This window comes from Sitodiplosis mosellana, unplaced genomic scaffold (genome assembly GCF_009176505.1).
Source record: "Sitodiplosis mosellana isolate CC-2019 unplaced genomic scaffold, AAFC_SMos_1.0 Smas_scaffold_6102, whole genome shotgun sequence".
Taxonomy (NCBI): Eukaryota; Metazoa; Arthropoda; class Insecta; order Diptera; family Cecidomyiidae; genus Sitodiplosis; species Sitodiplosis mosellana.
The window spans coordinates 492,581-518,851 of NW_022601343.1; the positions used below are offsets into that span (position 1 = coordinate 492,581).

Genomic DNA, 26,271 nt, shown 5'->3' on the forward strand with positions numbered 1-26,271 from the left:
CAACAAATGAACAATTCATGTAGACGTGTATGGCAAAACGTCATTGATCATATACATTTCTAAATAGATATTAATTCGAAAAGGGATTATTATTTGTTCCACCATCATCTGTATTGAGTTTATGTTACTGAACGCAAAACAGTGTGCAGAAAAAAAATATCGTCATGGAGCACACAAAACCAATAAGAAATGCAAAGCCCACCGTTAGCGTGAAACCAACGATAAAATTAAGTGAACTAAATTTAACACCAGTTTATATTGCACTCTTTGTGGTACTCATTTCGATTGGTAAGTCGTTTGTTCAGCCCTCGGAACTGTTTATGCTACAGAACCATTTAAAAATGGACTAACATTTTAATTTGATGTCCATTTTGATTGCAGTACTATTCTTTTTGTGGAAAAAGAAATCTCAAAAACGCACCGACCTTTTGTTGACTGGACTGTGTGAATCTGGTAAAACGTTACTGTTTTCCCAGTTGGTGCACAATACAGCCAGTGAAACATTCACATCAATCGCTGAAAACGTTGGCGAATATGTAGCCGAGGGCAGTGGCAAATCGCTTCGTGTCATTGACATCCCGGGCCATGAACGTTTGCGTGGCCGATTCTTTGATCAATACAAAAATACGGCAAAAGGGATCGTGTTTTTGGTCGATAGTGTCACCGTGCAGAAGGATATTCGAGATGTGGCTGAGTATGTCTTTTGGTGTCTTATCAATTATATGCTTTGATTTTATAGTAAACATTTTTTTCCATATTTTCTTCAGCTATCTTTACACCGTGTTGGCCGATCCAAGCGTCGCATTTGTGCCAGTATTGATCACTTGCAACAAACAAGATGAAACATTTGCCAAAGGCAGTTCTGTGGTGAAACCATTGCTCGAGAAGGAATTGTAAGTTGATTGAAACGAATTTTAGTCCACAAAATATGTTCGAATAAGTTTATGGCCTACTATAACACTCTACTTTACTTTCAGGAATTTGGTGCGAAACACACGACAAAATCAACTTCAATCGGTGGACAATTCCACATCGGACGTGGTTTTCCTTGGCAAACAGGGTAAAGACTTTGAATTCGTTCACCTTTCACAATCCGTTGAAGTCATTGAATGTTCCGGCAGAGAAAATGATGTTAAAAGCCTCAAACGGTGGTTGAAAAGCTTAAATTAGAAATCGAAAAGAAACAGAGAGAAACAAATAAACAAACCCACTCAAGTTTACTATTATTCTATTTATTGTTTTTCCGTTGTTGATTTTTTCACTGAGCGATTCAATTCATTTTGTCAAAACAACTTAAATAATAAATTTGCTTATACTTCTTTTATAATTGCTGTATTTGTCTACTTTGGTGAGTAGCTCTTCTTTGTTGAGCCATTCAAAATTGACGTGCTTTGCGTCTACTTGCCCACTTTTCAAAATGGCCCGGTAGAAGAACACTTTGGCGCCGACGAATTCACCACGAATCTCTTTCGGATATTTGTACTTGTAGAACCCACACGGGGCCCGGCCATAAATGCTCGTTTGAATCGTATCGCCGCATAATTCTTTGATGATTCGTTGCGCGGCATCGTACAATGTTTCGCCGTTTGAAATTTTCCCCTGTGGGAGTAAGAAGAGTTTTTCGTTTCCCAACTTTTGTTCCATTATCAATGTCAACGGATGGTCTAGTTTGCGATTCGTTGACTTCATGTCATTTTTTTCATCGGCTTCTGTGGTTCGTGATGCCGGTTGAAATCGACTGCGTTCCGTTTTCCATAAATCTTTCAAATCCAATGCCGTCTGCTGAGCCACTCCGTCCAAATCAACCTTGAGCTTGCCTTCCTTCAGCGACTGTGCATACGCAACATCTCGCTGTTCTTTCAGCTCAAAATCCGATTTGTAACTATTCTCAAATTCCAATTGCGTCAACAGCTCCTACAACATATTCAATTAAAACGTGTTCGTAATGATGCGTTTACCATTTATTTAAACCCGTACCTGGTAGTCACGTTCCAATTTGGTTAATGTTTTTGTTATGATTGGCAATCGTTCAATTTGTACACCAACGAATAAATCCCATTTGGTGGTCTCTGCATTTGCCACAGTTGATTGATTCCGAATTTGTGGCACAAGTCGATATTTTACACAGTTTACGGTTTGCCGCAGCATGTTTCCAACTTAAAAACTAATTTTTTTTTTGCTTATTTATATCAACTGATTTTCACCGAAATTCATTCAGCTGCTAAGTAAAAAAAAACATTGAGGTTATTCACGGCGGATTTTGACATTTAGTGCTCGTTTCGCTTTTACACTGTTTCAAATGTTGATGATTTTAACCACACACTTATCAGCTACAAATGTCACTAGCACGTTGCTACTGGGCCACTATTTGTAAATAGAAAAAAAAACGAACTCTTGTGATTTTCAAAGCGTTTGGAACTTTTTCTTTGGCTCAAACCAAAATGACGGAAATTCAAAGTGAGGATGTTTCTTCGACCAAGAAGGAAACAGAAGAAGGTAATTATAATAAAATCTAAAGCATTGAATTGGAGTAACAAAAATGTTGATGTATATTTTCAGGGGCTGGAGCCGAAACTCAAAATCAAAAGGAGTCAACACAGGACAGTGATAACCGTAAGTATTGTAGTTGCGATATTCACATAAACTAAAATTGGACCTAAATTTCCATGATCGTTTTGCAGCATTCAAATCGGATAAAAAGCCACCAAAGCGGAAAAAGCAGAAGAAAATCGCTGGAGCAGATGAGTCACAAGCAAAAGACAACGATGATGAGGAAGGTAATGTAATGCCGGCACCACCGCCATCCAAGCGTCAGAAAAAACGACAGAAACTAGTGCAGAATGTAGTGCGAAACAAGGACAAAGAAATCGAAAAGACGATCTCATATTTGACCAAATGGGAGACGAGCCGTGATGAATGGAAGTATGAAAAATTGCGACAAATTTTCATTCAGAAAAATATTTTCGATGAGAATGTCATTCCAAATGAACACACTGAGGTTGCGATCAAATATTTGGCCACATCAAAGGTACTTACAGTAGTGTTGGCCGTCGAACACTTTCGAACACTTGTTCGACCGTTCGACAATATAAAAAAAAATTGTTTTGTTCGTTCGTTCGTTCGAAAGTTTTGAAAAAAATTATTTTGTTCGTTCGTTCGTTTGAAAAGTTGAAAATTATTTTTTTTGCTCGTTCGTTCGTTCGAAATTTATTTAAAAAAAATGTTGTTCGTTCGTTCGTTCGGAAATTGCTATGTTCGACCGTTGGGATTTTTACATTTGAAATACATAGGAAGCAAATACAATTTTGATTTCTTTGGGTAAGACTGTGAAGGTACAACGTAATTACCGGTGTTATTACTGAGTAATACCACTGGTAATAATTACTATCGATCTTATTACCGATTAATAAGTAATTACTAAGATGATAGTTATTACCGATTATTACCGTTAAGTACTTAATTCAACTTTGTACAGTCTGAGCGATATGTCTGAGCGATATGTCCGTACATTGTTTGGTTGGCACAACCGTTCTTGTTTCTCAGCATTATTTCCAAATGTCAATGCGGTCAAGACATATCGCTCAGACTGTACTTAAGCTTAAGTGTGTACGTTAAGTACGTTAAGTACGTTAAGTACGTTAAGTACATACTTAAGCTTAAGTACATACTTAAGCTTAAGTACAAAGTCTTTAATTAAGTACTTAACGGTAATGATCGGTAATAACTATCATCTTAGTAATTACTTATTAATCGACGATAATAATTATTACCAGTGGTATTACTCAGTAATAACACCGGTAATTACGTTGTACCTTCAGTCTTACCCAAAGAAATGAAAATTGTATTTGCTTCCTATGTTCTATGTATTTCAAATGTAAAAATCCCAACGGTCGAACATAGCAATTTCCGAACGAACGAACGAACACAATTTTTTTTTCATAAATTTCGAACGAACGAACGAGCAAAAAAAATAATTTTCAACTTTTCGAACGAACGAACGAACAAAATAATTTTTTACAAAACTTTCGAACGAACGAACGAACAAAAAATTTTTTTTTATATTGTCGAACGGTCGAACGAACGTTCGAAGCCAACACTAACTTACAGTACAATATTCATGGTTTCAATTTCAAACCTAATGCTCAAAATCTTCTTTTTTTGATCGTTTTTCTTAGGGTCATGCCCGTGCAGTCATAATTGAGGCAGCCGAAGCCATAATCAAAGAAATTGAGGATAAGATTACCGACGAAAATCAAGAGGAACTCACCTCATCAGCACGCTACGATCGGGCACGTGAAATACTTCAATCGATGCAAGAATAAAATCGATCCATAAGAACAGAAAATTATTAGGAAATAGGAGAATTATCAATAATAATACACACTTTTTTTTTATTAAGAAATTAAATCAAGTTCAGCATATTATTTCAACGTGTTTGCAAACATAGTTTGGCATTTTGATTACCAAAAGTTTGGCGCCAATGTTCCACTCGGTGGTGTGATTTTGTTCTCCCTAACAATGGTACCGATGAGATTTTGAAGTCGTGAGAATGGTCCTCCGGAATCGATCTGCAAAGCATTAGGTCAATTGATGGTAATTAAATATATATGTCGTTTCAAAATTTGTTTGACTCAATCGTTTCAAAGGAATTTGGACGAAATACATTGATGCGCTGTCTTACCTTTTCAAGTTTTGGCATGTAAAGGTCATGGAGCACCACCAACAATTTCATGAATTGCTTCTTATACACTTGCCACATTTCAGCACCAGATTCCTGAATGAACTCCAGTAGAAGTGTTGGACTTATGCCTGGCAACGGGTCGAGCATTATGAAGTTCGACAACCACATCCAACCATACTCGATTCCATGTGGATGCTCTAAATGTTGTTGTGCACTTTTCAATTTGGTTATCAGCACCGCTGAATAGAGACGTTGCAATCCCGATATCCGTTTCAAATATTGCTCTTGCTCTTCCATTTTGTCATCGGTGAATTTATAGCCCAGAATACTAGAATTTCAGATAGACGATTTTGAAAAATATCGACACAGTGATACAAATTTTGCTTGTAAACGATGACTTCAGTTTCCATACCTGAAATAATCTCTTTCACTCTGTCCAGGCTGTTGAGGCACAAAATACGGAACGAAAAATGGACATTCGATATAGAGTAGGGCGAGAAACAGTTTGCCAACATCCGGAAACAATTGCCAAATCGATACAATGACGGCTGCGATTGGAAAAGCTGCTTGCTGATGACTACTGGTTACAGTTGTTCCTTGCGTCTGTTGTGACGAAAATTGAACACCAAATTGGGGTTTCATTGATAAATTTGAGGAAATACTTGCATATACTATCAACCTTAGGTTGACAACCTAAGAATGAGCTGATCTTCTTTCTTTCAATTGAACGAGAGAGAAAAAAATAATTAAATGAATGAAACAATACTCACAATAAATTTCTTGGCTAACAAAAAAGTACAGTATTTAATTCCCAGTGGATGTTCTGAAGCAGAGAATGGGATATCACTCGATCGAACTTGCTTTCCCGCCAACAGATCGGCGATCTTTTCAAACTTATCCTGTTCAAAAGTAAACGTTTCAAAATAAGCAACTTGTCGGTCTTATGAACGTGAGGAATGTCAATAATGGAAGAAAAGACTACATGAGAACATAGGTCAAAAAGGGAAAAAAAGAGGTGCTCAAACCTGAAGATGTTGTGCATTGACGGCGGCAATTGAATTGATTGGTGTGTTGACGCCTTTTTGGCAATTGAATCGAAACTTTTTCGCGTTAACATCAGCGAGGAGCGGTTGAATTTGTGCCCTATATTCTTGGTACAAGTTCAACAATTCATAATATTTGGCGATACGATCCTCGGAGCCAACATTGTTGCGCGATTCAATGGCCGGAATTGGTGGTCTGCCGATATTGCCATCGGTGACGGAAATTTCATTTGTATTGGCCGCTTTGAGTGCATCGGCTGGACTTTTCGTCGTTGTTGCTGCCGCTTCATAATTCTTGGTCTGCAAACTGTTTGCTGCTGCTGCTGCTTTTGATGCATCACTTGCTGCATTTTGACTCAGAGCCTCCCTACTACATTGGATATGACTATTTAAATCACTTTGTTCTTGTTTAATATCTAAGCACAATTTTTCAAATTGTTCGGTTTCGGCAGCGGTAATGAGTGGTTTGGAATTTACTGATTTAATAATTTTTTCGTAACATTCCAGCAATGCTTCCCGTTTGCCCGTATATTCCGCCAATTTACCTGTTTGATTCAACAAACCCTGATGATTGATTATAGTTTTTGCAAATAATTCATATAAATTTATAAACAGAAGTTTACTAGCGTTAATGCTTTCGAATAACAATCGCAGTTCATCTTGTCGCTTCAATTGGTTCGCATGTTCAATCACTTTGCGACTATGTTCAATCATTTCACTTTTCTTCAGATTTGATTTCATTTCGTCTTGTTTGGCTTGCGCTTCAATTTTTTCGATTGCTTGTAGCGCCAATTTTTCACGTTCCAATCGCTTTGCATTGGTTAACTTTTGTTTTTCGGCCGAATCGATGCGAATCTGTTGCAACCGTTGCTCTAATTCCGAATCCCATTGACACTGTTTCTCCTGCAAATGCGTTGAAATCTTGGCGCGACGTTGTTTTTCCGCCGTATTCGCCGCCAATCGAAAGCTGATCACTTTGCAATCATTCAAATGGAGGATATTCTTCGTTGGCGTTTCTTCGTGATCAGACTCAATCTTTACCTCACGCCATATATCCTTACGAAATTTACTACCATCAAATGTACCATTATGCAACGCATTTTTCGCACTATTTGCTCCAGACGATCGTTCACACCTGTTGTCATTGCGCTCATTTTTGTGATCTTTCACATATTGACGCAATCCATTCGTTTGTTTCGGACCAATCGTCCTTTCTTGCACAAGTGGTGATATTTTTGCTGCATTTACAAGCGTTGAAATTTTCAAATTCCCCACTGTTTCAGCCAAAGCATTCACAACATCATGCTGCACATTTGACTAAAATCAATGGTTACTTAGTTAATGCACATTCAAGCAAATGTAAAATGAAGATCCAGTGTGTTTCATACATACCGTGTGTACAGTTGAAGCCATTCTGAATTCAATTGGTTGGTATTAAAGTTAATTGTGGACAAAAGCCCATTCAAGCATGCAAAACAAAGGCAATGGCGCATAGAATCAAACAAATATGAGAACTGTTTACAATCATTCTCAACTAGAAAAAAACGAAAAGTGAACGTAAAACTGGATATATTGTTTTCGTTGGATAGTTTCGTTGTTCGAAATGTCAACGTAACAAACTCATTCGCACAATGTTGGTATTGAACTGTCAAACACGCAACGCGCGCGCTATTCGCATTTAAATTTCTACACACTCATTCGTATAGCCGCACACATACATCGTGCTGTGCAGTTTCGAAATGTTTTGAGTTCGAAACACAGACGGCAGAGTGTGAAAAAAAGACGAAAAACGAAACGAACTGTTTCTCCATCAGTAAAACCAATCGTGTGCAATGCATATGTATTGTTTGACAGCTTTTGATTGAAATTTAGCCGATCATTCCTACTACACACATACACCAGTCAGTTGTTGGTTGTTTTTTTTTTGCACAATTTTCGGTATTTCGACAACACAACTTAGAATTCCATCTCAATTTTTTTTCGAATTCGGCTACGAACAATTTGGAGAAACAAAGAAATAAAGAAAAAATACGTTCTGAAACATTCTCATATCGGTTAGATTTTTTTGTTTGTTTGTTTTGAAAAGTCATTGAATTACAAAATTCGCGCAGAAATGTCGGATTTACAGATGCTTGTTGAAATGGGATTTAGTGCTGAGAAGGCGTATGTATAACATTAGAATTTTCTTTTCAACTTTTGACATTTTAGATGTAAATGATTAATTGCGTTGCATCGTTCGCACGATTTTAGGCAAAAAGCCTTAGATGTCACCGGCAACAAAATGGAAATTGCCATGGAATGGTTGCTTGCACATTCCGATGAATCTGAAGTGGCTCCCGAATGTGTTTCAGCCGATTCGACGAATACAGCTGAATCGGCCCCGGTGACCGGTGATGCCGGCGCTAGTAGTTCGGGTACAAATGAAGTGGCACAAGAGCCGCAAGAAGTCAAGTCATTCAAATGCGAAGAATGGTAATGTCAATGCGTCACTTTAATGACTGTGTGTGTGTGCGCGCGCGTATGAATTTTTTTTCATTTTTTGATCAAATTTATGTGATTTTCAGCAATCGATTGTTCAAAAACCAAATGGAAGTGGAATTCCATGCTGCCAAATCGGGCCATAGTAATTTTTCGGAATCGACTGAAGAGAAGAAGCCATTGACGGAAGAGGAAAAGAAAGAGCAGCTGGCACGGCTCGAGGAAAAATTGCGCCAAAAGCGATTGCAACGCGAAGAATCGGAAAAGCGTGAAGCGCTCGAGCGGGAAAAGTTCCGAATTAAAAGTGGTAAGGACATGTCAGAAGCACAGCGCAAAATCGAAGAACAGGAAATGAAGAAATTGGTTGAGCAAAGAAAACGTGAAAAACAAGAGGATAAAATGGCTCGTGAACGAGTCAAGGCACAAATTGAAGCCGACAAAGCTGCACGCCGTGAACAAATGGCACTGTGAGTATAAATTTGATTTCTGTCTCGATGTCGTTCTCATCTCAAACTTCAATTTTCAATCTGATTTGTGCTGTCTCTCGTTTTTGAACATTTCTCTTTCTGCCTGCATAGACTCAGTGGAAACGCCAGTCCAACTACAACTGCCACTGCCACTCCACCGGGAATAGTCACCATAGCTGAACCTTCGTCAACGTCGTCGTCGTCGGCGGCAGCATCATCATCATCGTCGGGCGCACCGAAGACATACGTCAACACGAGAATCCAAATCCGGTAATGAGTGATTTGGAATTCACTGATTTGATAATTTTTTCTTAAGTTAAGGTGACTATTCCTTTCTTTCATTTCAGTTTGCTAAATGGCAGCACACTGGTCGAGACATTCGATGTAAAGGAACAATTGTCGGCCGTTCGTCTCTTCATACAAATCAAACAAGGCATCGACGAACCATTCGGATTGATGACAAATTTCCCACGTAAAGTGTATTCCGATGAAGACTATGAAAAACCACTTGAAACATTGGGACTGGTACCTAGCGCCGTTCTCATCGTAACCAAAGCCAAATAAAGAAGAAACACAACTCTTCAATTCTTTCGTCCCATTTCCTCAAATGATTCTTTTCTAATGGTGAATGTAACATAAAATGCATGAAAACAAACATACATACAACTTACGTGAAACGAAAGTAAAACAAAACCTAAAACATAATTTGTTTTTTAAGCTGATAAAATTGGGTTCGTTTAATTCTTTCTACTGATGAATTGAAAAACAGAGCAAATTTATTGTTTCTTCGATTGAATTTTTATTTAAAAAACAAAATATTTACATTTATACAGGGGAGAAAACATCCAATTTTGGAATGGCATTCCAGTGTAAAGTCTTTGTTTGAAGAGCCAACTGAGATTTTTGATTGACTTTTAATATCATTTCTATGGGTGAGATTGAGAGTAGTGTATGTTTGATTGACTTTGTTACGAAAGAGAAGAGCAAGTTTCTGTCGACTTAAAAATGGTTAAAAGCGAGTATGTTCGTTTTTAGCGGGTCCTCGCGGTTTTTCACGGTTTCCGTGGAACTGATAAGAGATAACAACTTGGTGTCTTCGGTAAAATTGTAGCACTCGAGGTCTTCTATAACATCGCTGAAGACAGTTTTCTCTTATCTCTTATCAGTTCCGCGAAAAGCGCGAAAAATGATAAGAAAAAAAAAGTTCTATATAAAATTTGCTTTTTTATGTGCGCGATTTGCGCGCAACTGATAAGAGATAAGAGATAACTGTCTTCAGCTTAGTTATAGAAGACCTCAAGTACTACAACTTTGCTGAAGACGCCATGTTGTTATCTTTTATCAGTTGCGTGAAAACCATGAAGACCGCGGAGGCTAGACGGTACTACAACATACTCTACTTTAACGCCAACAGAATCATCAGAAAACATACTCGCCTTTTCAAAAATATAAATCGAAGAAAAAACATACTCCATCCTCAATCTCACCCATAGATTTGTAGTTCATTCTTTCAGAAGAAAATTTGAAAAGTTAATTTTCTGTTGTACGACGCTCTGTAAAAAGCCTTCAGAGCTAACAATCTGAATGTCCGGATGTGCATCCTTATATGACTTCCACATTTTACTGTCTTTTTTATGCGATATTAGAACAGCGACTGTGTTTGGTTTGCGTTCCTTCAACGGATTATTAACGTACTTACCACCCGCCCTCTCGACAATTTCCGCAATTTCGGATGTAATTGGTTGAACATTAGGTGTGGTACAGATGTGATAGTTGACAAAGAGAGGAGTTTTCCGTGCAGCTTCTATTAGGGGATTATTTTTTTTTTAGAAAATATTCGTACACACTCAATATTATAGCGACATCTATTATTAAAATAGCTTGTAGTAAACGCATTCATAGCATCTCACTGTAGTTGCGATGTTACCTATTAAATTCCCCTGTGGTATGTAGTTAACAAGTGTCAAACATGAATGTGTCAGTACTACAAGGGAACTTAATAGGAAACATCGCAACTACAGGGAAATGCTATAAATGCATTTACTACAAGCTATTTTAATAATAGATGTCGCTATAATATTGAGTGTGTACAAAAATTCCGTTGCAATTGTAATCATGAATAGAGTGATTTTTACCCAGAGATTTTCTCAAGCTGAAGCGAAATCTTTTCTCTGAATTTGTATCAGAAACTATATACGGATCGGTAGGTTCGAACCCACCACATTTGGCTGAAGCATCAAGCCAACGTGGTGATACAATTGGAATGCCTTTCGTTAATGCGTATAGAAATTTGAAGGTCCGTGAGATTTTATCACAAATCAATATTGTTCCCAATTGGGGGGTGTCAACAATGGCGCCGCCCAGTTTTTGGATCACATTTTTGTATGGAGCCGAATTAACTTTAGTAAAAAGTATAGCTGGCCCCAAAGAAGAGCACGTAGATGGTCGATCTGAAGTTCGACGTTTCATAGACGATAAGAGATGGGAGTCAGGGATGTTTGTCTGAAAATAAAAAAACCACAATAATCGTACCGTTTCTTCTGTTAAGGACATCACTTTAATCTAACAAATAAATGTTTTATTCATTTATGAATTTGGAATTTTGAACGCTACGAATTGCGATGGCTCTTGTTCATTTGGACAATACTAATTTACTTCCGATTGATTTTGTTTTTTTTTTGTTCATTTCGAAAATAATAATTTGTCATTGATCGATAGCTTTGGATTGATTTTGTGTTCTGATTTTCTTGGCTTTGCCTGGCTTTCAATTAAATTGTATTTTGACTCGTTGTTTTTCGCTTAGCCACTGAATGAAATGGTTCGTGATCTTAATCGCCGCTGCATGACCAAAATACATCCGATTTATTGAAAACAAAAAAGCAGAAAGCGAAAAAATGAAAATATAAAACGGTGAACAATTTTGATGGAAATAAAATCGAAAAATAAAATGATTGCTCAAAATGCAATTAGTTGTGTAGTATCGTGAAAATTTACTTACAGTCATAGGAGCGGGACTGATGTTATTTTCCTTGGCTTTGTCTTTGTCCTTGTCTTTCTTGGCGTTGCGTAATCTCGATTCATTTTCCTTCGACTTGCTCGAAGCCGATGTTTTGGCCATTGGTGGGCTGTGTCTCATCAGAGCGGCCAGCTCTCTTGGTTCCTTCTTTCCACGTTTCTCCTTCGGTTGTGCATCTTCGTTTGCATTTGCTTTTCGCTTGTTACGGCTCTCATTTGGTGGTGGAGTCTCGGCCTCTGACTTTCGACGACGCAGGTTTCGTTGTTGAACCGGTGCTTGATCGGCGACCGACTTTGTTTCGGTGGCGTTCGAATTTTTGTTCGTCTCGTGCGGCGCGGATGATTTTTTCGAATGATTTTGTTGTTCCTGTCTCTCTTTTCGTAGGTATTCATCAACCGTTTGTCGAGACACTTTCACCTTCACATCCATATCACGCTGGGTGATTTTACCTGACTTATTTGCATCAGGTTTTGACTTCTTTGGCACTGAATCTGAATCATCGCTTGTCTTTGTCCTCTTTACTGATAAGGGTCGTGTTAAAAGTTCTTGTCTCTGGCTTTCCTTGAGCGATGACACACGTTCCACTGGGTTTGACTTCTTTGGCACTGAATCTGAGTCATCGCTTGTTGTTGTCGAGGACGCTGACAAGGGTCGTGTCAAACTATCGTGGTTTTTGCCATGTTTCTGGCTTTCTTTGAGCGATGACATACGTTCCACTGGGTTTGATGGCAAAGCCAAATCGAAATCAAAATCGTCTTCATTCTCATCTTCATCTTCGGAAGCCGCAAAGAGATATCGATTTTTACGAAGTTTTTCACGTTTCTTCTCCGCCTCTCGATCGGCCTGCTCTTTTTCAAATTGATCGATCGCAGCATTCGATATACGCGCTGCCATTGACCATTCTAATATTGATACAAAAATCAATTTTGATTATATAGAAATGTGGTAATGTGGTAATGTGGTAATGTGTCGAAATAATTATACAGACCTGGTGTTAATGATGGTTGGCTACTTTGTGTTAAAACCGCCGGTAATCGTTGCTTTGGAATGTTTTGGGAAGGCATTCCAACCACTTGTGTTGGCATATCGAAAAATTCTGTTTCAATCAGATCTTCACTCGCATTGTTCGAAGGCTCTGGAGCTTCAAAAGCCTGAGTTCCGACATCGAATAAATCATCTGTGGACGAAATCAACCAATAAAAAAAATGATTGAAAAATTTTACCATTTTGCCCGATTCAAAAGTAACCATACCTGATACATTGTGTTGGTTCGATTTCTGTGGTTCAAACTCATTGGGTTTCTTCCACGTAACGGTTTTCTTCGAAGATGATGACGGTTTGTCTGATGGCATTTGCTGCGTTGGCTGATCGAAAACATAGTCTTCTGGTGGCAATTGTGTTTCTGCAATGTAGACGTCGTCTTCTTCTGGCTCTATCGGTTCTGATGTTCCTCGGGGATTGCGTGGGGGTGCTATTTGTGTGGCCGCCCCGAAAAAATCGTCTGCATCGTGGATATCTTCCTTTTGTGGGGCTCGTTGTGTGGCTGCATCATAAATACTGTCTTCGTGAGATGTCTGTTTTGCCGCACCGCGTACATGTTCGCCCAATCTTTTGGGCGATCGCATCCTATGAGTGGGAGCATCAAAAACGTCTTGCGATTCGATGGGTGGATTCGGTTTGGTTTTCACAAGTGGAGTGATAACAGCTGCGGGTAATTTGAAAACCAGTTCTGTGGCGGCCAAGAACAAGTCTTGTGTGGATTGTGGTTCTGGTGAATGCGTTCGGTTTGCCAGTTGTTGTGTGTTTGCATCATAAATGTTTTGTGAAAACATCTGCGTTTCATTTATGTCATCATCGTCACTATCAACATTTTCGCGTTGCTCCGCCGTCGGCTGCTTCTCAACAGCATTCGAATTGGTCATACTCGCAAGGTCGGCAAGGTTCTTGCAAACATGATCAGACAATTCAATATCGGGTGTTGTGGATGTGCTGCGATCAACGCGGCCGCCATCGTTCGGTTCATCGTCTATTTGTGTGTCGTTATTTTCCGAACTAGCTTCATTCGCCGACGCTACAGTCTGTGTCGACACGATCACATTTGAATTATTGTTTGCAATAGCTTCTGTGTAAGTTGTTTCAATATCACGTAGTATACTTTGATCCATGTTGGCCATGAGCATTTGCGACTGTTGCTCAGTGTGATCGTCTGCCTCTGTTTCAGGCCGAACCCGTGCAAATTCACTGTCATCTGCACCTTCACTTGCTTCAGATGAACCGCGGAATCGACCATTATTGCCAGCCACTTCAACGTATAACGGAATGGTCACACTTTCTCCCGAATCATTTGATTCTTCTTGGAAAAATTGTGTCTCGGGAATAATCTCATCGTCATCGTCATTTTCAGTTTCAAACATATCACGGGAATCGTCATCCGTTATTTGCACCGACTTCGATACTTCGACTGATGTTCCGTTACCTGCACCGGTCGATGTTCCATTCGCGACAGTAGCATTGTCATTGTTGCGCGTTTTTGATGTATTTGCAGCGTTCGCAAACAGTTGCGATACCTAACGCCATTTTATAATGATGATACTTGTATAGTATTTTTTTGCGAGCATAAAAACATGAAAAAAATCTAATACAAAATACAAAATGCGACAAATCTTACGTGTGTCAGATCACATGTTGAAAAATCCGGTTTTCTTCCCAAGTATTCGGCGATGGTTGACAAGAACTAAGAAAAAATAATGTCAAAAACAAAATAATACGCAAATTTGTGGTTAATTTCGCATTATTTGAATATGCAAAATAATAATTTCGTTTGTAACTCACCAATTGAAAATTGTTCTTGCAATTTTTGAACACCACATCCAATTGGGCGTCGTTTTCATCGTCCATAATCGGTTGGTTTTGTGAAATGTTTGTTTTTGAGTTTTTGTTATTCTCTTCGATTTTCAAATGCCTGCACTCGCGCTCAAATCCTTAAGCAATGTGATGAAATGTTGACATCATGTGTCAGTGAACAGCGCTGTTTCGTTCGAATGCATTCGATTCGAGGGTTACCCGATTCAATGTTTTGACTAACAAATCCATTCCGAAAAATCTCCACACATACACTCAGTCGGTCTTATTTGATGTTTCGAATGACATTTTTGAAATAACAAATCGAAAATAAAATGTGTTGTTTGTATTGTTCGTCCAAGTGATTTATTTGCGGAAGAAGAAAATGGATAAATTCACAAATTGGGAGCGGCAAGGATTGAAAGATTTCTTCAATTCATCGGCTGCTGTGGACACAGTCATTCCGGTGGCAAAAATTGTATCCAAAAATATGCTCAATCCACAGTCGAATTCAGGTTGGTACTTCACAACTTTGTTGATGCAATTTTTTTTCCTCAAACGATTTTCAATTTTGTAGAGGCCATCGATATGATACTACTGCACTCAACCAGTACACAAAGTATACTCAACCGGAAAGCCATCACAAAAGAGAACTTGTTCAAGTACTTGCATGCCAAAAAAGTGCCCGTCACCAGTGAATTCACAAAGCAGCTCCTGATCGAAAAGATTCTGCAGTATTGGAAACAGTCTTTTTATCTGTGCGATGATGAAAACGACGAAGAGATGCGCAATGAACGAACCAAACCGATAGCACAGCCTCAAACTAATCATCACATATCGACCAATCACAGCTCCGATCAATCAGAACAATTCCCGATCAATCAAATGGCCCGGAAATTCGCAACTTGGTTCTACGAGAATTTGAACACCAATCGGCTGCAAGTGAGTGATTTTTGGTGCAATTGCAAGTGCGCGGTACAATTTCTGGAGAATCAACAATGTCTGATGGAAGAGGGGCATCTGGGAGCGCAAGCTGCTTTGGAATTCTGCCAGTCACTTTTGGCCAAATACAATTTGTATTTGAACTTGAACATTAGTCATTCAGGAACGCAGGGTCGTATTGACTGCCATGGAGTAGTATTGGTTTTGACTTGTGGTACATTGCACAAAGTCAATCAGTTTGTTGGAACGTTTGAGGCAATATTTGGACTGAGCCGTGATCCATACAGCCAAAACAATTGGAAGATAAACCAGATGAGCCTACGACTGCATAATTTTAATGCGCAACAAACACAAAATGCATCGTTATCGATCGAACAGCCAACACTTATCACCAGCAATTCGATTGTCCCGCTGCTTAGCCTTTCAATGCCAAACGGAGATGAGGAAATCGGATAATCTTTTTTTTATTTGTATTAGTTTGTTTAAAAAAATAATCACAATTTGTTGACTTAATTAGTATGTAAAATAAACAAAACATTTTATACAGACACGAATTTCGTTTCTTTTCGTGCACTCCGAACTGTATTTTGATCTTTTTGTACTTAGATAATAGATGGCGACACATTGATTGCCTCGAACCACTGAATCTCACTCACAACGACAAGTTCACCAATATCGACAATATTTTGACATGTAATCAGAACAAAACAAATTTATGTGTAATATAGTTTCAGTGTTTACAAATAATTTTTTTTTTGGCATTACTTCATTTTGGTGTTGAAATTTTCGGCTCGCTGATTGGGAAATATGCATTTAATTTTATTGTGACTGTTCGACGTCCAAAACAAAAGCGCTTATTGAGCAGAAAATAAATTGGTATTGAAACAAAAACAAAAGAAAGAACGTAGGGGAAAAAAGAGCAACAAAGGGAATTATAGCTGCTAGGCATATATTTGATATAAAGAAAATTAATAAAAAGAGCCTACCGAAAATGGCTTCAAATGATTCAGGTGTTGATTCAAGCAACGATAGCTTTTCTACGATAGATAATAGCAACAATAACAGTGCAAATACCTCAATGAATAGTCTTGGTCAAGAGGGTAGTAGCAATCCACTGATGGACGCACTTTGTCAAGGCGCCCAAAGTTTTGAATCATTTCAATCATCATCACAGTCACAGGAGGGCGGCGGCGGCAGCAGTAGCTCATCACAGAGTTTCCGACGACCGGATCGAAAATTTCAATCTTCAAGACACCAAAGATTGGCAAAAGAATTTAACCATCATCATTCAACTCGTCATGCGTTAGTGCCGTACGTGTGCAAACTACCGAACGAAAGGAAATTGCGGTTGGCCGCATCGGTTTCAAATATAGAGCTATTGGTTCGGCTATTGGATCTTGGCGTTAACCCAGACACCGCTGATGAGCATCTGCGATCGCCGTTACATTTAGCCTCGAGCCGTGGTTACAAGGACGTTGTTAAAATTCTATTGACACGCGGGGCCAATCCAAACAAACAAGACTCACTTGGCAATACCCCGTTACACTTGGCTGTTTGCTCGGCCAGCTCATACAATTTCAATATGGTTTGTACTTGTTTCGATGATTGAATTCGCGCGATGTGCACGCACATACAATATACGAAACCATTTTGTGCATACACACACTTGTTCACAGCACTTATTTGTTTATGTCTACAATTTTCAGGTCGTGCGCATCCTATTACAAAACGGTGCACGTGTAAACATATGCGACCGGACCGGTAAAACGCCATATGATCTAGCGAGAAGTAAATTGCTGTTGATGCGTTCACGTCTGGATGGCGGTATAACGCCCGAATCTGCCAAATTGTTCGTAGAAATGTCAATGTTGACGGGGCTGCTGTATAAAACATTGACACAACAACGCAATGACATGGAATTTGACGATTTGGAAGAGCGTCTTCGCAATCTGAGCACAAAAGAAATCGAAGACGGTGCCGACAATCTACTAGTTGATGTTGCAGGTTTAACATTAAACTGAGCTGAATCCAACCAAATTTTTTACGTCGTAGATTCATTGGTTTTTTTTTCTTTTTAAATTGTATTCTATATCGAAAATATAAGATAAATTACTTATCAGGTTGAATTTTTTAAGTTGTCAAAATATGTTTACCATACGATTTCGAATTTTTCGATTTTATACACATCCGCGATAAAAATGAAGGAAAAAAATAAACAAATGATAACTTTTGTCTACCAATTTAACTCGTTCACATCTCATTGTTATTCTTCAATAGATTTTTTTCTAGCAATGTTTTCCATGATACACGAGTCATCAATGAGATAAGTAATTTCCACTTGTTTTGTTCAATTTTGAAAGTATTTTAGAACAAAAGCGAATTTTGATTCTTCAATCCAAAGCTCATGGCTTCAGTTTGCATTTTAATTCATAGAGATGCGTTTGCTTCTGATCTGAACGCCGCATCTAAACACCGCAAACGGTAAATAAATTGAAGTCTGTTGAGAATTGTAACTTTGTCGGTCTACTACAAAAGAATGAATATCGAATATGAAATTGGTTTGCATGTTTTTGCTATGAGACCCTTTGTTTTGGGAAATTATGAACCAATAGAACAAACCGATATCAAATTGATATTATTATCAATTGACCCGATACAAACAAAATAACTGACACAAATGAAACTTTCCAAGCGAAATGATGAGAGCGATGAATGTGATTGTGTTCTCCAAGAAAAACCAATAAAAGACAACCGCATAGAATATTTATACTTTTAATTTCAAGAATAATATTATAACCGTTTTGTTTATCGCGGCGCTGTAATTTTTTGGCCGCGTACAAGTACAAAGAGTCGTTTAATTTAAATTAGAAGATATTCACTAAAAATTGTAATATTCCGTACAGAGTTCAGGTCAGTGCAGATTTTTAAATATGTTTATTTGTATTTTGTTTTTTTTTTTTTTTTGGACATAAACCATAAATATATCCTTAAAATTCAATTCGAACTATACTTGTTCGCTTGTTCAAAATGTTTGGATTGAATTAAAAATGGGGCAGCATTTGAATGAAGATTCGTTTACATGATTTGATTTTTCATATATTTCAATTAATCTTATTGATAATATTTTCAGAGCTAAAGTTCGATGTTCTCTTCTGCATTGAAGGATTCGATCTCATGTCAAGAAACCGAGTCGTTCAATCGCTGCCTGTGATAAATTCTTACATTTTTTCTTGAATAAATGGATGTGCAAGTGCCAGATTTAGGGACAGGCGCTTTGAGGGGTCCAAAGCGAACAGTGAGTCGAGTAAATCTCGCAACTGTGACACCTTGCGCAGTTGATCATCAGGCAAATTTTGGTCAGCGACCAGCTCCTGATGAAGACTCCTCGTTGGCTTGATGACTGGCATCACGACGATTTTCTCCTGCAAAATTCAATCGAAATGGAAAAGAAAAACCCATCAAAATACGTTCACAAAACATCAACACAGTGGAAATCAAATCAATCAACTCACCCGTTCAGTCAGCCGGTCTATTTCGTGTGATAGAAAATTGCAATTCTGGTCGAAATGCTGGTCTTTGAATTGTCCCTTACGTATCACTTTATTTGGAATTTTCCCCTTTAAATCCATAAAAAATTTTAACATTTGATTATTTGATTTGCCGCTGAATAAAATTTTTCCCGTATACAATTCATAAATAGTACAACCAGCTGACCACATATCAATTCCATAATCATATTGCATACCAAGAATAATTTCTGGTGCTCGATAAAACCGTGATACAAGATACGGTGTTATTTCATTGTCAGTGATATGTGTCGCTGAGCCAAAATCACACAGCTTCAGTATTAAATTGCTTTCGTTGACAAGGATGTTGTCCGGTTTGATGTCGGCGTGTAGGATGCCGGTTTTCTTCAGCAGTTTTAGTGCTAAGAATAATTGTTGCGTGTAACTGCGCACAGCTTTTATGTGAAGGCCCACATTTTTGCCGTACTTTTTCAGCACTTCACGCAGATTCATCGACAGCGGCTCGAATACCATGCATAAATGCTGTCGAAAAGAGAATGGAATTCGGTAAATATTATTATGTTTACTATGGTTTATTTCAATACGTTAACTACATATATTATATGGTGAAATAAATGTGTATTTTTTTCCCGAAAGGTTAGCATTGATACCTGTTTGTGGAAAAAGTGTCGATGCAGCCGAAGACAGTGGTATCGATCGTCTGGATCAGCGTCGTTCAACTTCTTTAGGACCTCCAATTCACGCAAGCCCGTTTTGTGCCTGTTAATTTATAAGCATAAAGTTATGAAATCATTTCCATTGGATTATGTGAAGAGAAGAAAAAAGTTCAAAATTTTCTGAAAAAAGAGAAACTTGAAACGAGCTGCAAACTCACATAATTTCATTATTTCGGATTATTTTGACCGCCACATTTGCATTGCCTCTGGCTTGATCTCGAGCGCTAACCACATTACTGAACACACCTTGACCGGTGAAGCCCGATACTATGTATCGATTATCCAACACTTCTCCAATGCGAACCCGATAGTAACCTTCAGCGTCGTCCCAATTATCAGTTAGGGCAGGATTATCAACGGTATTTTTGTTGGCAACGATCGTACTTGGACTCTGTAAAATTGAATGGAATTTTTGTTCAGCGAATGCATGAAATATGGAGCTTAATAAAGCATAGAACTCACATCAAAATTGGAGTCAATGTCCTGTTCAGCAAACATGTCCCAATCAGTTCGTTTGGTAGCACCGTTGCCATCGGTTTTCGATTTGTTCAAGTCTTTGTGATCTCTATCTTTCGCTTCGTTGAGATCAATTGGTGGCGGCGGTGTGGTTGATTTTTTCAACTCACTTTTGGTTGGTTCGTGTGAAAATAGGTTTTTGAATGATTTTAGTCCCGGTTCTTCCACAAATATGACGTCATCATTGCTTTCGTCTGTCATAGAATCGGCAATCAACTGAGAGCGGCTATCCTTCGTTCCACCACCACCAGTGGATAGTTTCTATGGATGGAAAAGAAAGAAAGTGAAACAGTTAAGACAACGAATTTGATTAGTATGATCATTGTTTTATTTCTCATAATCCGCTATAGAAATGCGCAGTAAATATGGTTCGAGATCTCTATAAATTACCTTCATCAGCTCTTCTCGCTTTTTTCGTCGCATTTCGATAATTTTCTCTTCTTCGTCCTCGTCGTCAATATCAATGTCGCCCACGTCACTGCCACTGCTCGATTCTTTGTGCTTTTGACCTTCACTCAATGATCCCATGTACTTGTCACTTCGTTCGTCTTTTCGTTTACGCGATGCGTCCTCCGAACGATATTTGTCATCTCTTGAATGCTTCTGCCTACTGCCATACCGGTCATAACGGTCGTATTTATCATGGTACTCACGTGCTTTATTTCGATCCTAAATTACAAAAGTACAGAGATTATCGTAAGCTATCCAAATTGAATAAATGGCAATTACTTGAAAATAAAATTGTTTTTTTTCCCCACAAGACATGATTCAGTTATAGATATCTTGTCTTTATGCTTAATTTATTTACCTCCCGTTCGCGCTGGATTGCCGATGATGTGCTCGACGATGACTGTGTTTTATTTCGTTCAGTCATTGATATTCGAGACTTTGTATTGGGTGAATATGTTCCAGGTTTATTAGCCGACGAACTTTGCCGTTTCGGGCTATTCCTGCTCCGCTCTCTGTCACGGTCGATTTCTTTGCGTAAGTCTTCTTTGAACCGATTTTCAACATCGGACCGGCGATTTTTCGACGTTTTATCATTGTCACGATTGTTGTCTCGGTTGTCTCGGCTGTCACGATTGTCACGGTTGTTGTCACGATTGTTGCGACTATTGCCACCGGTTCGATCCTTGTACGTACGTTCCCTGCTCCTGGATCGACTGCTGCGTGATTTCTTTTTCGGTGGAGATGGTTTTTCGGAAGCTTCATTGCTACTGTCATCGAGCAGAATGATATCGTTGGTGGGAGGTTCGGCTGTTCGTTTCAGTTTTGTCTTGTCGCTATTTTTATCGTCTGCGATGGCTTTGTTTATAGCGGCAACGGCGGCTGCTGCTGTAGCAACGGTGACATTAGACGAAAGCGGTGTCTTGTGTGAATTTTCACTCTCCGTGTCTGACATCACAATGCCACCCAGTCGCGCCTGCAAGAGAGCCTTCTGCCGCATAAGTTCCTCCAAATTTAAATCATCCTCTTCGATAACAGCCACATCTGGACTATCGACATCACGCACGGTATCACTGTCGGATGCCGACGAAACGACTTGGGTCGATGTGTTCGGATCAAGTGATTTCGTAATAAATTCGACTAATTTACTTGGATCGGTTGGAATTTTACTAGCACTACTGTCACGTTTGGATGCGTCCGCACCATTTCCGTTGTATTTTGTCAGTATTGGTGCCTTAGCCACAACAACATGCCCATTGGATTTCATAATTTCCGTAAATTTGGTGTTGAGCGTTGACGTCGATTGTGGAGGTAGCTTTGTTTCGGTGTCATGGCGACTTGACAAGCTCACCGTATCACCCTTCAGTTTCACCGCTGCAATGTCTGTGTTTGATTCGGAGCTAAAGCCATCACTGGACTTGGAACGTTTGTGATGTTTTTTATGCTTTTTACTGCTGCTGTGTTTCTCTTTGCCATCGCCATCATGTTTCTTCGACTTCTTATTCTTCTTATGTTTCTTGTGTTTCTTTTTACTTTTCGATGATTCGCCATCTCGATCTCGTCGGCTTCGTTTCTCCAAATCCAACGATTCATTGTCCGATTCATGAGTGCTAGATCAAAATTCATACAAAAGTGATACACGCATTGAATTATACGTAAAAAAAAGAGAACAAAATCGCCATTTACTAGCAGTTCACCCTTATTTTCATAAAAGTTGACATTTAAACGTTTGGTCAAAAGTCAATAAGTAAGTGCAATGCAATGGTTTTTCTTGGTTTTAATTCATCGAATTTTCACTTACCGTTTCTTATCACTTCCCATGTTGTCAATTGATTTCCCGAGTGTGTATTCGCAAATTCAACGCAGTTTATTTGAATAATTTGTTCAAAAACAAGAAAGAAATTCGGAAAAACAAAAAGTTCATATGAAAGAAATTGGTGGAAAAATTATCAAACAAACACTTGGTTACGTTTATTGATATACTCGATCTTAGCTCTAGGTTGGTTGGCTTTTGTTGATTGAGTTTGACGTTTTCGGATTTCGGTGATTGTTGCTGCCAATCAGATTCGCGAAGAGAGAAAAAACCACCCAAATCATATTCTGTGCATATTCCACTGCCAGTCGGTCTTTGTTTTTCACGTTCGTAAAGCAATCTGAACAATTCGGTTTCGTGTTTTTGTCAGATTTTCACCAAAAAACAATCACTGTTTCTTCCAATTTCTCCACAAATATTGTTGAATGAACTGGGTCACACTCAGTGAATGTATTATATGAATTTAACCTAATGCGAGTGCACCAAGCATTTTGACATATCGTGTCGCTCTAAACGTTTTACAACCGATTTTCGACTACATCGACAGATTCTACAGACGTCGCACACACGGCGATTCGTGCAATCAAATGGTGTATATTATTTTGGTTTGACAGCTAACTTCATGTGTATTGGCGTTAGCGGCATAATTTCCACACGCCAAAAAAAACAACCTCAACACAACCGATTGATACAATCGAATCGAACCAAAAAAATTATTTTGCAAGCCACCACGTAATTAATCCAGCACAAAATTCAAAATGACCTCAACGGCTGGACCAACAAATCAATCAACTTTATTACCACTTGGTAAGACATTGGAAATTACATTTCATTCGATGGAATTATTCTGAAAACATGTGTATATGTGTCTAATAGGTGACCATTTCAAACGTTTACCTTTCACAGAATTGGTTGATAAGTGCATCGGATCACGCATCCACATAATTATGAAGAACGACAAAGAAATGGTCGGTACACTGTTGGGCTTTGATGATTTCGTGAATATGCTATTGGAAGATGTCACCGAATACGAAAACACACCGGAGGGCCGACGAATCACAAAATTGGACCAAATCCTGCTCAATGGAAACAATATCACGATGCTGGTGCCAGGTGGCGATATGCCGGAAAATTAAACATTAAGTTTTCTTCTTTTTTTTTAATTAAGTGGAAAATATCGATCCCCAATAAACGCTTATACTTATCGAAACTCAGGTGTGTTTTGTTTACGATGCTGTGATGTTATTCGATTGATTAATGGAAAATTAATTCCATTTGAAAAATCTCCTAGAATAAACCATATTTGGATGTCCAAAAATCAGTAATATTTGCTAACCCAAAATTTTATTCCAAAAGTATAACCTATGAATGAAACCTCAAGGCGTTTGGATGAATTACTAACAGTTTCATCTTTTAACTACTCAAACAGTTCGATGTCGAAATTGGTGAATTCTTTACTTTTGTCAAAATAAGCAAGATACTTTGTCGTTTTCTTCTCTATATTCACATTAGAAAGCCAAATAAACATTGTTCATTGAACAATATCGCATTCTGTGAACTATTCCCACACAGTTTTTCATTGAATAAGTTAAAAATCAACAAAAGTGTTGCAAAAGAGTATCTTTTCTTTTGAACAAAATGAACACAAACGGAAATTTTTCATGCTTGATGATTGTGAAGCAAGTGCGAATTTTTTTCCCCCAAAATTGAATCGAAACGCAAAAAGATTGACTTTTTTCTTCATTTTTACTTGAACATCAATTGATGTATAGAATTTCCATGGAAATTCGTTAAAAATTCAAAAGAATAACGTAAAATTAATGCATCTAAAAGAATATTTTATGTGAACATTTGATTCCAAGTAGATTAAGTAGTCTGTCGATCGTCATCAGGTTGATTCAGAAATATCTGAAAAATTTCAAACAAACATGATTAGTATTTTTGTCGAAAATAAATTGTCAATATTTTTCGGTTCATCGAGTGTAAGGAAAACATTTCGTTGTTATTATTTGGACCTACATTTTCTAGGCGATTGTTGATGACATCGTCCAAAGTGTTCGGAGGTTCAGTAGAGGTTTGTTCGTTGGAACTGCTGCTTGACGATGCACGAAACATGTCAATCACATCCTTTGGGATGCCATAGTTATTTCGTTTACTTGGTTGAATGCCACAGTCTGAGTTGAGATATCGAAATTCTGGATCTTCTTCCTCCTCATCATCTTCATCGATTGTCTGAAACGTGGTTAAAACGTTATTATAACAGACATTTGTCAATACAATACTCAACAGTTGGATATGAAATTCATGCATGCCTACCTCACAATCGTCCAACAGTTCATTCCATTCAAATGCCAATGATTCGGAGTGCTTTTCACTGAATGGCGAAAAATCCAACAAAGAAACGCGATCTTTAGTATCTCGGACTACATCAAAAACATCTGCCAAAGCAACAAATCAATTGGATCAGTGAATAAATACCGCAAAATTTTTCCAATAATTCAAAAACTAATGCTTACAATCATAAAGTGGAAACTTTGGTTTGATGTGCTCCTTGAAAATACTGACAATATCATTTACAATGTTGACACGTTGTGTGCTGATATACTCATGGTATTGTGGCCAGTCTCTCGGTGAAATAGCGATCAATTTCTTGTTTCGTACAAAGCATCGGAACTCTGTGCCCGGATGGATGTCATGCCACTTTTTAAATATTAAAAACTGATTGTTCTCCTTAGATGCACTGCTATCGCTGCTGTCCGTATCGGTACTGCTGCATGCATCAGCCAATGGTTCCAAATCGAAGATGGGTAGGTTATGACAGCCCAAATCCTCTTTGCAAATACCGGATGCTTTTAGCAGTTGATAAATGTCGGTGATGTCCTTGCAACACATCGTCTGACCGGCGGTAATCCAAAATGCATCTTTTGGGCTGTTCCAATTGGTTTTAACAAAGACAGCACCGCCGAGGCGAGAAACGGCACTGGCCAGAGTTTGGCTGAACTCAGGGAATTCCGGTTGCTAGAAAATGATGCAAGAAAAGGTTTTAGTATTGAAAATCACCATTATGTCTCAATTTCAATCACTCACCACAACATCGTCCTCATCATCGTCATCATCGTTGCCTCCGGCTGCACCATTGTCATCCTCAAATGCACCTTCCTCATCGTTACTGTAGCATTCTTTCGGCAGTATAATTATTTCATCGAGAAGGTATTTCACAATTTCTTGGGGCAGTGGAATGCATACCGAATCGAATGTAAGTTTTCTGAATTTTTTGTACCAATTTGTGTAGGCACATGCACGCAAATCGACACACTCTTTGATCTCTTGATTATTTACATGCATGACAACGTCTCCGCTTTGAAAATTACACACACAAAATTTAAAAAGTTTCTGATGCAAACACTTAGTTTACGGTCAAAAAACAACTTGTATGTATGCTTTGGAATCGCGTTTTACTTGTCTCATGTAATTTTTGACATTTCATCGTCGAAACGAGCCCCATCTATTGAGTTTTTTTTTCAGTGTCGCCTTTGTTTGATATGGCGGTTCTTTACGAATTGTAAATTGCGAACAATTTCCAGATGATTAACACTATGACGGTTCTTGGGGAATCCAGGGCCCCAAGCGAACTTTAAAGTTGAATAAAAGTACTCAACAGTGTATAAATCAAACGGAGTGAAGTCTCATTGTATAGATTGAACATTTCTCTACACGAATGAAAAAAAAACATATGTATATGTGTGAGTATGTGTAAAATACAGCCTGCCGCAAAACATGTTAC

General features: G+C 38.4%; 11 protein-coding genes across 13 annotated transcripts; 6 read left to right on the forward strand and 5 right to left on the reverse strand.

The window, feature by feature from the left end:
- Window positions 1-1,218, forward strand: LOC129573696 (signal recognition particle receptor subunit beta). The gene is made up of 4 exons (XM_055454608.1): window positions 1-288; window positions 382-694; window positions 768-893; window positions 978-1,218. The coding sequence occupies exons 1-4, from the start codon at window positions 165-167 to the stop codon at window positions 1,168-1,170; spliced, it is 756 nt and encodes a 251-aa protein (XP_055310583.1). The 5' UTR covers window positions 1-164; the 3' UTR covers window positions 1,171-1,218.
- LOC129573695 (39S ribosomal protein L46, mitochondrial) lies at window positions 1,217-2,177 on the reverse strand. The gene is made up of 2 exons (XM_055454607.1): window positions 1,978-2,177; window positions 1,217-1,914 (listed from the first exon to the last, which is right to left on the reverse strand). The coding sequence occupies exons 1-2, from the start codon at window positions 2,146-2,148 to the stop codon at window positions 1,294-1,296; spliced, it is 792 nt and encodes a 263-aa protein (XP_055310582.1). The 5' UTR covers window positions 2,149-2,177; the 3' UTR covers window positions 1,217-1,293.
- Window positions 2,178-2,307: 130 nt separating this feature from the next.
- LOC129573697 (uncharacterized protein C7orf50 homolog) lies at window positions 2,308-4,424 on the forward strand. The gene is made up of 4 exons (XM_055454609.1): window positions 2,308-2,496; window positions 2,560-2,613; window positions 2,682-3,028; window positions 4,176-4,424. Exons 1-4 carry the CDS (start codon window positions 2,442-2,444, stop codon window positions 4,320-4,322), a joined length of 603 nt encoding a protein of 200 aa, XP_055310584.1. The 5' UTR covers window positions 2,308-2,441; the 3' UTR covers window positions 4,323-4,424.
- LOC129573688 (mRNA export factor Gle1) lies at window positions 4,365-7,374 on the reverse strand. Its single transcript, XM_055454600.1, has 6 exons — window positions 7,117-7,374; window positions 5,707-7,041; window positions 5,452-5,580; window positions 5,094-5,284; window positions 4,682-5,009; window positions 4,365-4,568 (listed from the first exon to the last, which is right to left on the reverse strand). Exons 1-6 carry the CDS (start codon window positions 7,135-7,137, stop codon window positions 4,461-4,463), a joined length of 2,112 nt encoding a protein of 703 aa, XP_055310575.1. The 5' UTR covers window positions 7,138-7,374; the 3' UTR covers window positions 4,365-4,460.
- Window positions 7,375-7,439: 65 nt separating this feature from the next.
- LOC129573692 (UBX domain-containing protein 1) lies at window positions 7,440-9,563 on the forward strand. The gene is made up of 5 exons (XM_055454603.1): window positions 7,440-7,887; window positions 7,975-8,196; window positions 8,289-8,669; window positions 8,781-8,939; window positions 9,017-9,563. The coding sequence occupies exons 1-5, from the start codon at window positions 7,838-7,840 to the stop codon at window positions 9,231-9,233; spliced, it is 1,029 nt and encodes a 342-aa protein (XP_055310578.1). The 5' UTR covers window positions 7,440-7,837; the 3' UTR covers window positions 9,234-9,563.
- Window positions 9,445-14,727, reverse strand: LOC129573686 (mediator of DNA damage checkpoint protein 1-like). 2 transcript variants are annotated; one of them, XM_055454597.1, is made up of 7 exons: window positions 14,518-14,727; window positions 14,354-14,419; window positions 12,938-14,252; window positions 12,674-12,862; window positions 11,668-12,587; window positions 10,805-11,171; window positions 9,445-10,473 (listed from the first exon to the last, which is right to left on the reverse strand). In XM_055454597.1, exons 1-7 carry the CDS (start codon window positions 14,581-14,583, stop codon window positions 10,172-10,174), a joined length of 3,225 nt encoding a protein of 1,074 aa, XP_055310572.1. In that variant the 5' UTR covers window positions 14,584-14,727; the 3' UTR covers window positions 9,445-10,171. The 2 variants fall into 2 exon arrangements, with proteins under 2 accessions (XP_055310572.1, XP_055310573.1); XM_055454598.1 differs by lacking the exons at window positions 9,445-10,473; window positions 10,805-11,171 and adding an exon at window positions 11,204-11,507 and having other exon boundaries at window positions 14,518-14,724.
- A 178-nt stretch (window positions 14,728-14,905) lies between these two features.
- LOC129573693 (uncharacterized protein C3orf38 homolog) lies at window positions 14,906-16,019 on the forward strand. Its single transcript, XM_055454604.1, has 2 exons — window positions 14,906-15,041; window positions 15,104-16,019. The coding sequence occupies exons 1-2, from the start codon at window positions 14,912-14,914 to the stop codon at window positions 15,922-15,924; spliced, it is 951 nt and encodes a 316-aa protein (XP_055310579.1). The 5' UTR covers window positions 14,906-14,911; the 3' UTR covers window positions 15,925-16,019.
- A 440-nt stretch (window positions 16,020-16,459) lies between these two features.
- LOC129573694 (ankyrin repeat domain-containing protein 54-like) lies at window positions 16,460-17,708 on the forward strand. The gene is made up of 2 exons (XM_055454606.1): window positions 16,460-17,053; window positions 17,175-17,708. The coding sequence occupies exons 1-2, from the start codon at window positions 16,460-16,462 to the stop codon at window positions 17,487-17,489; spliced, it is 909 nt and encodes a 302-aa protein (XP_055310581.1). The 3' UTR covers window positions 17,490-17,708.
- Window positions 17,709-18,373: 665 nt separating this feature from the next.
- On the reverse strand, window positions 18,374-23,094 carry LOC129573687 (serine/threonine-protein kinase PRP4 homolog). 2 transcript variants are annotated; one of them, XR_008688621.1, is made up of 9 exons: window positions 22,476-23,017; window positions 21,036-22,284; window positions 20,618-20,896; window positions 20,174-20,488; window positions 19,870-20,102; window positions 19,646-19,754; window positions 19,214-19,517; window positions 18,981-19,085; window positions 18,805-18,890 (listed from the first exon to the last, which is right to left on the reverse strand). XR_008688621.1 is itself a non-coding variant. In XM_055454599.1 (8 exons), the coding sequence occupies exons 1-8, from the start codon at window positions 22,493-22,495 to the stop codon at window positions 18,687-18,689; spliced, it is 2,946 nt and encodes a 981-aa protein (XP_055310574.1). In that variant the 5' UTR covers window positions 22,496-23,094; the 3' UTR covers window positions 18,374-18,686. The 2 variants fall into 2 exon arrangements, 1 of the variants encoding a protein (XP_055310574.1); XM_055454599.1 differs by having other exon boundaries at window positions 18,374-18,890; window positions 18,981-19,517; window positions 22,476-23,094.
- A 6-nt stretch (window positions 23,095-23,100) lies between these two features.
- LOC129573699 (U6 snRNA-associated Sm-like protein LSm5) lies at window positions 23,101-23,697 on the forward strand. The gene is made up of 2 exons (XM_055454611.1): window positions 23,101-23,294; window positions 23,394-23,697. The coding sequence occupies exons 1-2, from the start codon at window positions 23,246-23,248 to the stop codon at window positions 23,621-23,623; spliced, it is 279 nt and encodes a 92-aa protein (XP_055310586.1). The 5' UTR covers window positions 23,101-23,245; the 3' UTR covers window positions 23,624-23,697.
- Window positions 23,698-24,214: 517 nt separating this feature from the next.
- LOC129573691 (cell division cycle protein 123 homolog) lies at window positions 24,215-25,940 on the reverse strand. Its single transcript, XM_055454602.1, has 5 exons — window positions 25,575-25,940; window positions 25,004-25,505; window positions 24,804-24,925; window positions 24,507-24,719; window positions 24,215-24,395 (listed from the first exon to the last, which is right to left on the reverse strand). The coding sequence occupies exons 1-5, from the start codon at window positions 25,830-25,832 to the stop codon at window positions 24,354-24,356; spliced, it is 1,137 nt and encodes a 378-aa protein (XP_055310577.1). The 5' UTR covers window positions 25,833-25,940; the 3' UTR covers window positions 24,215-24,353.
- Window positions 25,941-26,271: the final 331 nt, after the last annotated feature.